The sequence below is a fragment of the Emys orbicularis genome, chromosome 20, assembly GCF_028017835.1.
Source record: "Emys orbicularis isolate rEmyOrb1 chromosome 20, rEmyOrb1.hap1, whole genome shotgun sequence".
NCBI lineage: Eukaryota > Metazoa > Chordata > Testudines > Emydidae > Emys > Emys orbicularis.
Genome location: NC_088702.1, coordinates 10440635 through 10450790, shown reverse-complemented (window position 1 = coordinate 10450790; position 10156 = coordinate 10440635). Strand labels below are relative to the sequence as shown.

Here is a 10156-nt window from a genome sequence, read left to right as displayed (position 1 = left end):
GTGCCGGCGGTTGTTTTGAAGGGCAATACATTCAGGTACCTGGAACATGAACTAGATTTGACCCTGTTTAATGTTTCTGCTGGAAACCCTCTGCTCAGCCCCTGCATACGTGGCTGGAGAGTTCTGGTATTTGTAAGTTGTGTTTGCTTTTATTGGGTGGCTCCACTCCCTATAAAAGGTTAGATCTGCGACTGTTGCAGCAGAGGAATCGCTCTGTCTCTCTGGTCAGAAGCTTCTGATGCTGAAATCTGCAGTTAGACGCCTCAGCGACACTGGAACTGGGAACCAGGTGAGTCCTGACCCTTCCCCTTAGTACATTACTCTGTGATGTCACGTAGCAGTAGTTGTGATATGTCAACACGACAAATAGTAGCTTTAAAAAGCCCACGACATTGTTGGTTTCTCTACATCTGTAAAATGAGGATAATGCTACTGAGCTGCTCTGTAAAGTGCTTTGAGATCTACTCATGACAGCACTAGACATTATTATTACACAGCATCAGCCTGGGTCCGTCTGGCTCCCCAGCACCACAGCACACACAAGCCTCAATGCACTAATCCTCAGAGCACCTGGAGAAGTAGGGACCGTTCTCACCCATTTTACAGCTGGGGGCTGAGCCCAGAGAGAGCCCATCACCTGCCCGAGGAGTGAGTGACAGAGGGGGAATTGAACCCAGCTCTCCTGAATCTGAGCCTTAACAAGCCCCCTCTGCCTGCCGCTAGGACTGGGTAGTTGTGCTGCAGGGCCCTTTGGCTGGGCTCGTGAAGCTGTGGCCGTGCTGAGCCCCCTCCCTCCCCGTGCTCTGTGACACTAACTAGCCCCAGCCTGGCTATTAACCAGCTGATCTACTGTTTTCTCTGCTGCAAAGTCAACAATGAAGCAACTCGCTCTCCTGCTGCTCCTCATCTCAGTGACCGGGGCGACCCCTTGCGGTAAGTGGCTGTTTCGTTTTCCTCCTCTGGGAACTAATTCTCCTGAACTCTGACCCTGCCTCTGGGGTCAGGGCTGTGATACATGCAGGGGAAGGGCTGGGCGGGTTGCTACAGGGGGCTTTGCTGATACACAAGTGAGGCAATAACGACCCCAACTGGCAGGCAGTCTCCTTCCACCCCTAGCTCACCAGGAACCTGCTCCAGTGAATTTCTTCTGTCCGTATCCTGGAGCCCAGGTTTGCAGAGGTGGGCGCCTAAAGGGATTACTTTTATTACTCTGTGTTACGGTCGTGCCTAGGTGCCCCAGTCCTGGACCAGGCCCCTGTGGTTCCAGGCGCTGTACAAACCCAGAACAGCCCCTAATGGCTGACAATCTAAGTATAAAACCTTTGACTCTGAAGCCGTTCTGGCCCCATACATAGTAACAGAGAAAACTCCTAACTAACCCCAAGTCATCCCCTGTGCAGCCGAGAGCGTGGGTGCTGCTGAACTGAAACTCGCCATCCGTGACCTGGTGGACAACTGGGAAGACACGTCCTGCTCCCAGAGTGGCCAGAGCTACCCGAGCCTGCCCCGCAGCTGCAAGGAAATTAAAGCCACCCGGGCCGGGGCTGGAGGTGAGTATGGAGGCGGTGTCCCCAGACTGGCAGAAGCTGCTTTACCTCTCTTGGGTGCAGGGCCAGCTCCAGGCACCAGTGCAGCAAGCAGGTGCTTGGGGCGGCCAACAGTAAGAGGCGGCACGTCCGGCTCTTCAGCGGCAATTCGGCGGCGGGTCCCTCAGTCCTTCTTGGAGGGAAGGACCCGCCACCAAATTGCCACCGAAGAATGAAGTGGCGGCGGTAGAGCTGCCGCCGATCGCATTTTTTTTTTTTCCTTCCACCGCTTGGGGCGACAAAAATGCTGGAGCCGGCCCTGCTTGGGTGCCTGCTCCAGCCCCAGTGTAAAGGCCACAGCTGGGTCCAGTCAGTTCAGATGCACCCGGGCAGCTCTGTGCTGGGAGCAAGGGCACCTGCCTGCCTGTGGGTACAGTGGGGAATCGCATTACCAGAGCGGGGGGGACGCGATCGGCGGCGGCAGTTCGGCGGCAGGTCCTTCGCTCCTAGAGGGAGCGAAGGACCTGCTGCCCCCGAATTGCCGTATGTGCCGCCCCTCTCCCTTGGCCACCCCAAGCACCTGCTTGTTAAGCTGGTGCCTGGAGCCGGCCCTGATTGGGGCTTGTGACGGTGCGGGACTCACCCCTGCGGCGCCACCTGCTGGCCGTCTCAGGGAATTAGCTCTCCAGCCCTCGGAGCGCCCTCTGCAGGCTGGTGTCCCGCTGCCGCTGGCCCCCGTGTCCCTCCCAGGACCCCGGTGCCCTTTTCCCTGGGGTGCTGCCCCTCCAGGCAATACCCCACAGATCTGGGTCTCTCCTCCCTGGGGAACCCCCACCCTCTATCCCCACCTTGCCTCAGCCTATGGGCTATTGCCAGTCACCATCTAACCCCCTTTCACTGGGGCCGACTGCAGTCTGTATAAGCCAGTCATCATAGGCAAGGGAGGTTTTGACCTGCTGCCTTTCCCTGCAACCCAGTACCTCCAGGGGCCTTGTACAAGGCCCTGCATCCTGAGGAGTTGCTGGCCTGGAGCTCCCCAGCTCCTCTGGCCTTTCCCCAGCCCTGCTCCACTCCAGTACCCTTTAGCACTCAGGCAGCTAGGTCCATCTCCCTCCTCGGCTAGAGGGAGACTCTTTCAGCCCCTGGCTCACAGCCCTTTTATAAGGGCCAGCTGTGCTCCGTTTGGGGCGTGGCCCCTGCTGCGGCTACTCTGCCAATCAGCCCAGCTTTTCCCCTGCCCCAGCCCTCTCCCAGGGCTGTTTTAACCCCTTCCGGGCAGGAGCGGGTGATCACCCCACTACAGGGCTCCTGCTGCCTCATCAGGGGCCGGCTGGTCTCCCCCAGCAGAGAAATTTCAGAGGCACAAGTGGCACAGAGGCGCCCAATTCCCATTGCCCAGCGTGTGCCTCTGAAAATCCCCCCCCCCCCATGGACGTGGCGTGAGTCTCAGCTGGAGGAAGGGCGTGCAGGACTCAGACAGGGACCCAGAGGCTGCTCTTGGGGCTGAGCCCCTCCAGTGCCAGGCGACGTCCAGGCCGGGGCGGGTGCTCAGCACCTTTGACAGTCCGGGCGTAGCCAATGGGTGGCAGATTCTTTGCCTGGCTCTGTTCCGCCCATTGTTCCGCCCCCAGACCGAGTCACCGCAGGCTCAGGCCCAAAAGAGGGACACAGCGCGGAGACACAGACAGCAGGAGGGGCAGGGGGCTCTGAATGAGCCCTGGGGCCTTTCCTGAGCACAAATTGCCCCCGGGCCTGATTCTCGGTTACACTTAGGCCTGGTCTGCGCACGGCGTCTGTGCCGGTGTCACTGTGACGGGTCGGGGGATGGGTTTTCCTGATATATTGATACCAATCCAGCCCCGGTGTGAACACAGTTATACTGGGGGAAAGGTGCCTTAGACAGGGACAGCCGATTTCCCTCCCCTATGGGAATGGCTATCCCAGTATAAAGCCCCTTTAAGCCAGTATAAATTGTGTCCAAACTAAGGGTACGTCTACACTTACCTCTGGGTCCGACGGCAGGCAATCGATGTTCTGGGATCGATCCCGGAAGTGCTCGCCGTCGACGCCGGTACTCCAGCTCGGCGAGAGGAGTACGCGGCATCGACGGGGGAGCCTGCCTGCCGCGTCTGGACCCGCGGTAAGTTCGGACTAAGGTACTTCGAATTCAGCTACGTTATTAACGTAGCTGAATTTGCGTACCTTAGTCCGAAGTGGGGGGGTAGTGTGGACCAGGCCTAAGGAGTTGTAGCGCTGTAACTACACCGGTATCATTAAAGTGCTACAGCTTGTGTGTGGAAAGGCTCAGGCCCCGTCCTCTGGGAGTCCCTGTAATTTGCACTCGCTTCCCACTGCTAAGGGGCTTTAGTGTCCCTGGGAATCGGGCCGCTCTGCCCCGGGATGCAGGGGCACGTCCTGCTCCAGTGACTCCGGGTTTGCCCCCTGCTGCAGCGCACTAGAAGCTCCTCACCTGGGCGTTTTCCATTTAATGGCTGGCTCCGAGAGGGCCCTGCCCCTTTCCCCGGCCCTGGCTGACCAGCTCGGTGCTCCCCACCCCGCCCCCTGCAGATGGGATTTACACCCTGCGCACCGAGAACGGCGAGACCTACCAGACCTTCTGCGACATGACCACCAAGGGGGGCGGCTGGACCCTGGTGGCCAGCGTGCACGAGAACAACGTCTACGGCAAGTGCACCAATGGCGATCGCTGGTCCAGCCAGCAGGGGAGTGACGTCAACTACCCGGAGGGAGACGGCAACTGGGCCAATTACAACACCTTCGGCTCTGCGGTGGGCTCTACCAGCGACGACTACAAGGTGGGGTCCCCTTCTCCATGGCCAATAGCTACCTGCTGGGGAGAGAGGGTCCGTTAGAATGTGGTTGAATGCACATGGGGAGTTGGGAGACATGGGCATGGGGGGTTATATGGGGGGATGGCCCAGTGGTCAAGGCAGTAGCGTAGGGCTAGGCAGCCCTGGCTTCCATTCCCTGCCCTGCCACAGGCCCCCAGTGTGACCTAGGGCAAGTCACCTAGTCTCTGTGCCTCCGTTCTCCCCCATACAATGGGGAAGGTGCTTCTCTGCCTCGCGGGGCGGGTGTTACAATAAATATACCACAGCTGGTGATGTGCCCAGATGCCCGGTGATGTAAGTACCTGGGATGTGGTTAAGAAGTTTCAGCTGGGTCCTTGCTTTTCAGAACCCTGGTTATTACGATCTCCAAGCCCAGGACCTGTCCGTGTGGCACGTAACTAACAAGACGCCTCTGAAGGAATGGAAGAACAAGTCCATCCTGAGGTACCACACCGAGACCAGCTTCCTGTCCTCGGAGGGGGGGAACCTCCTCAAACTCTACCAGGTGATGGCACTGGGCTGGGGGCTTTGGAGGGGCGTGTGCAGGAGGGTCCAGGTGGCTCTGCTGGCCCCAGTGTAGATGGAGGAGCTGGGGTGAGCAAATTCTCAACACTCTAAAAGCGCTCCATGCTGGGGGGCCGATAATGGGACAAGGAGCCTTCCCCTCGACACAGCCTGTTGGAATCTGACTGTGACCTTGGTGTGAGATGAGCTGGCTGGTCTCAGGCAACTGCTGGTGTTCACGTCCCAAACCAGCCACCCCCCTTGTCTCTGACATGCTGACAGACTCAGCAGAGGGGCTGAATGGGCCCATGGAGACTGACCCCACTTCATGCCCTGGAGATGGGGGGCATTGGACACAGGTGATTTAGTGCTAGACCAAGCCCTCGAATCATCCTTGAGCCCTGGCTTTGGGGTTCAGGAGTCCTACCAGGGGTATTTCCTCAGTGCCAGGGTGGTGGGCAATGGTGCTGGACACATGCTGATTCTCACCTATTATCATTTATTGCCCGCATTGTGCCAGCCCCTAGCAGACCCCCCAGAGACCAGGGCCCCACTGTGCTAGGTGCTGCATGGACCCAGAACAGAACAACAGTCCCTGCCCCAAACAGTCCCTGCCCTGTGTGGCAGCAGCACTGATTGAGGAAATCACCCAGAGAGCATGTGTCAGTGAAGCTGCCTTGTCTGGGCTGGAGCTGCCCTGACTCAGGGACAGAAACTAACACTGGCTGCTCGCTGCGTTTGTGTCGCCCAGAAATACCCAGTGAAATACGGCGCCGGCGTCTGCAAGACCAACAATGGCCCCGCCGTGCCCGTCATCTATGACTATGGCGATGCCCAGCAAACTGCCAACTATTACTCTCCAAACGGCCGAAGTAAGTCTGCAGTGAGCATGCGGGTTCTGCCTCTCCAGCTGCACAGATCAGCCCTGCCCAGGGCTTAAATTCTCACTCCTGGGGGAATTCTGTGCCAAAACATTAAAAATTCTGCACACAATATTTTAAAATTCTGCAAATGTTACTTGTCACGCCAGTTTCAATTATTTTGGTAATTTATTTCAAAATACCTGTCAGCAAGTTTGTCTGTAACAATACAGAAACACAAAGAATTCCCCCCAGGAGTAGAGAGTTAAAGAAACCCCTATGACAACCCAGATCCTGCTTCTCTACCTCCTCTCCCCCAGAGCCCGACCGGGGGGACAGACAGTTACACTCCCTTCCTCCCAGAGCACGGCTGCAGTCCCCCCCAGACAATATACCCGAACCCCCTTCTCCCCACAGAGCCCAGCCACGGCCCCCTTTGCCTAGATACCCGCACCCCTTCCCCGCAGAGCCCAGCTGCAGCGCCCCCCCAGCCCAGGCACCCACCCCCTCCTCCTCAGAGCCCAGGGATCCAAAGGGAGACAGAGCCTAATGCTGGGTCCCAGGCAGGGCTTGCACAGAGTTTGCTGTGCGCTGCCTCCTTCCCTTCGCTGCCAGGAACCCTCTAGCTCTCTCCCCCTGCCCCCGGCAGTGTCTTCTATGTGCGAGCTGGGCTAGGCTGGGTCCAGCAGCCCCTACTGGTGGCCAGCAGTACTGCAGCCCATTTCTGTGGGGGGAAAGGAAGTTCTGCACAAAAAAACATTAATTTCTACAAAATTCTGCATTGAGCAGTGCCACAGAATTCCCCCAGGAGTATTTCCCAGAGGCCCCCCCAATGTCCCCACCCCCAACATGCTATAAAAACCCCGGGGGGGTGAAAATATTTACCAGAGCTCTGCTCTGGACAGCTCCCTCTGAATTTAAGCCCTGGGCCTGTTCCAGTCTGGATGATCTTCCTTTTAGAGCAGTGATACTCGGACCTCAGAGGTTCAGGAGTCAAATTAGCGATCAACATTACCCACAAGAGCCACAGGGGTGCGAATTCATTGTTTCATTTACTATAGTACTAGTCATATTTAAACAGTATGACAGGCAAAATATTTATATATTATTCTCACAGGAAATAAGTTAATAACCTACTGCCAGTTGATAACTTATCTGGTTAATAACATAGTAAAAGCAGCCTGATTGGTTAATAACTTACACTGGTTAATAATGAAATCAAACAGTGTTTCAATATCATGTGCTGCAAAGAGCCGCAGGAGACACATTGAAGAGCCACTTGCGGCTGGCAAGCTGCAGTCTGCGTATCACTGATTTAGAGAAAGGGAAAACGATGAAACAAGAGAGAGCAAATGGAAAATCCCCAGGAGAGAGCACGGTGTGTTCCCCACTTTAACATGCTACATGGCAACTGCACACAAACCAGCTCTTAGGAATGTAAAGATGCCCTGCAAGTGACAGAGCTGTGAACGGCCTGGCTGAGACTGGTAATTCCTGATCATCTCTGGGGCTGGAGTTCCTGATCCGTAGTCCCCGGTCATTCCCAGTTCACACACAGGGACTTACTGAAGGGGACCGGCTGAGATCGGCGCACTGTTCCTTCTCTCTGCCTCTCCATGGCAAACAATGGTTCTGACCTGCCCTTTTCTGTCACCAGATGAATTCGTCCCTGGCTACATCCAGTTCCGCGTGTTTAATACTGAGAAGGCGGCCATGGCTCTGTGTGCTGGGGTGAAAGTCACCGGCTGTAACACCGAGCATGTGAGTATCTGGTCAGAGTGGGGGTTAGCTGTGGAGCAAAGGTCAGCTGATCAGCCTTGGGGCTGCCTAGTGTCACTGTCAGAGCTGGCCGGATGCACAAGAACTGCTTTTAGCTCGGCACTGGCGCAGGGTAGGTTCAGTTTGCGCCCCCTGTGCCAGCAGGGACAGCTGTACACATGGAGGCCCAGGACAGGCCAAGGGGGTGGATGTTAAATCTCTCCTTTGGGGAGACTTGCTGGGAGGGAACAGCTCACAGGAGCTCTGTTGTCAGAAGCTGCTGTGGGCACTTTGCACCACTGGGAAGTCTTCCAAGGTGTAATTTCTGCCACCAGGGGTCCTGCAGCCAAAGCATCTGCCACGGGGAGCCGAGAGTGAATCAAACCCACTCACGGTCTGTTCCTGACCCAGAGGGGTCCATGGGGCTCTGAGTTGTAGCTGGGGCCCTACCAAATTCATAGCCATGAAAAATGCATCATGGACTGTGAAATCTGGTTTCCCCCTGTGAAATCTGGTCTTTTGTGTGCTTTTACCCTATACTATGCAGAGTTCCCGGGGGAGACCAGCATCTCTTAAATTGGGGGTCCGACCCAAAAAGCAAATTGCAGGGGTTCACAAGGTTATTTTAGGGGGGGGGGAGTCCTGGTATTGCCACCCTTAAGTCTGTGCTGACTTCAGAGCTGGGAAGCTGGAAGGCAGTGGCTGTTGGCCGGGAGCCCAGCTCTGAAGGCAGCGCCCCACCAGCAGCAGCGCAGAAGTAAGGGTAGAAGTTCTGCAACGCCCCCTACAATAACCTTGTGACCCCCCCAACTCCTTTTTGGGTCAGGACCCCTACAATTACAACACCGTGAAATTTCAGATTTAAGAACCTGAAATTATGAAATTTACGATTTTTAAAATCCTATGACCATGAAATTGACCATAATGGACCGTGAATTTGGTAAGGCCCTAGCTGTAGCATTTGTAATAATAATCCCTAGCTCTGGTATGGCGTTTTTCATCAAATCTTAAAGTGCTGCACAAAGGAGGTCAGTATCATCACCCCCATTTTACAGAAGGGGAAACTGAGGCACAGAGCGGCAGAGCCAGGAATAAAACCCAGATCACCTGAGTCCCAGTCTAGTGCTGTATCCACTAGGCCACGCTGCCTCCCCAGCTCAAGGCTTGATTTCTGTTCTAGGGTGTGATACACACCAATGCAGCCCCTTCCCCAGCAGCCCCTTCTCTGGTGCCTTCACAGATCCACAGATTCAAAGGCCAGAAGGGCCAGTATGATGGATCTTGTAGTGTGACATCCTGCATAGCACATGCCAGAGAAGCTCCCGCAGGGATTCCTGCATCAGGCTTTCTGGGCCCTGCCAACCTTCCCAGTGCAGGTCTCCCCGAAACTCCTTTGGTAAGGGATAAATTGTGAGCACCTTGGGGCATGGGCCGTATTTATGTTCTGTGTCTGTACAGCACCTAGCACCAGAGGGCTTGCCCAGGACTGAGGCTCTGAAGCGGTACTGCAATGCAAATAATAAATAACAACAACAAAACCCAATGGCCTAAACTGGCCCTGCCCCTTGTGCAGACGTTCACACCAGTGCAAAGGGAGTGGCAAACGCTGGCATCTGGGGGCCCATTGCACCGGAGTAAGTCAGGGCAGTGGAGGCTCTGGTCCCAAGAGTTAGGCAGGGATTTAAACCCTCATGCTTCAGGGCATTAGCTGACCTCTGACTGTGGGGGGTCAGAAGGTAACTTTCTCTGTGGGCAAATTATTCGCCAACTGGCCATTGCAGGGTTTCTTGCACTTTCCTCTGAAGCAGCTGGCACTGGCCTGGAGACAGGAGAGCGGCTATATAGGCCCCTGCTCTGCTCCCATCTGGCAATTCGTCTGTTCTATCCTCAGCACTGCCTGGGTGGAGGAGGGTTCTTCCCAGAAGGGAACCCGGTTCAGTGCAGCGATTTTCCTGCCTTTGCCTGGGATGGCTATGGAACCCATCAGCACTGGAGCGTATCCAAGGAGATGATTGAATCCGCAGTGCTGCTGTTCTACCGCTGAGTCCGGAAAGGCTGGGGTGACCCAGTGAAGGACGCTGCTTCGCTCCAGCGGGAGCTGCTCCCTGGGAGGAGTATTGTGGCCTCAGCTGTGGACATCTGTGATGCAAATAAAGAAAGTGAAGTGCGCTGGGGTCTCAGTGTGAATTACTCTCCTTGCGACCCAGAGAGGGCTGAGACGTTCTCAGCACCAGTCAGGATCAGGCACTGCTTTCATTACGAACACCTGGCCCTTAGCTAGTGCTCTGGGTCCCTAGATCTGAAAGCACTTTGCCAAGGAGGGCAGCGCACTTTTTCCCATGTTACAGACGCGGGGAATAAGGCCCAGGAGGTGATGAAGTTGTCACAGCTCCTGAGTTAGCTGCACCTCTGACCTCTTCATGTCTACTTGAGGGACCCTCTAGCGGTACAATGCTCACCTCCACGGCGCCTGCTGGTTGTCCAGGGAATTAGCTTTTTTGAAAGTAGAATGAATTATATTGTAAAAGTAGAATGGATTAAAGAAATGCTGTATGTACCTTTAAGCAGAAATAAGGAATGCTGAAATACAGGTGTCAGGAACAGGAACATTAAGACATAAACAATGAGTCCACTTAAGCTAATGGTGAAACATCAG

At 55.5% G+C, this 10156-nt stretch overlaps 1 protein-coding gene across 1 annotated transcript; it reads left to right on the top strand.

The window, feature by feature from the left end:
• Positions 1-238: 238 nt before the first annotated feature.
• Positions 239-9604, top strand: LOC135892436 (intelectin-like protein). The gene is made up of 8 exons (XM_065420218.1): positions 239-289; positions 870-933; positions 1401-1550; positions 4095-4342; positions 4725-4883; positions 5634-5754; positions 7400-7503; positions 9392-9604. Exons 1-8 carry the CDS (start codon positions 239-241, stop codon positions 9542-9544), a joined length of 1050 nt encoding a protein of 349 aa, XP_065276290.1. The 3' UTR covers positions 9545-9604.
• Positions 9605-10156: the final 552 nt, after the last annotated feature.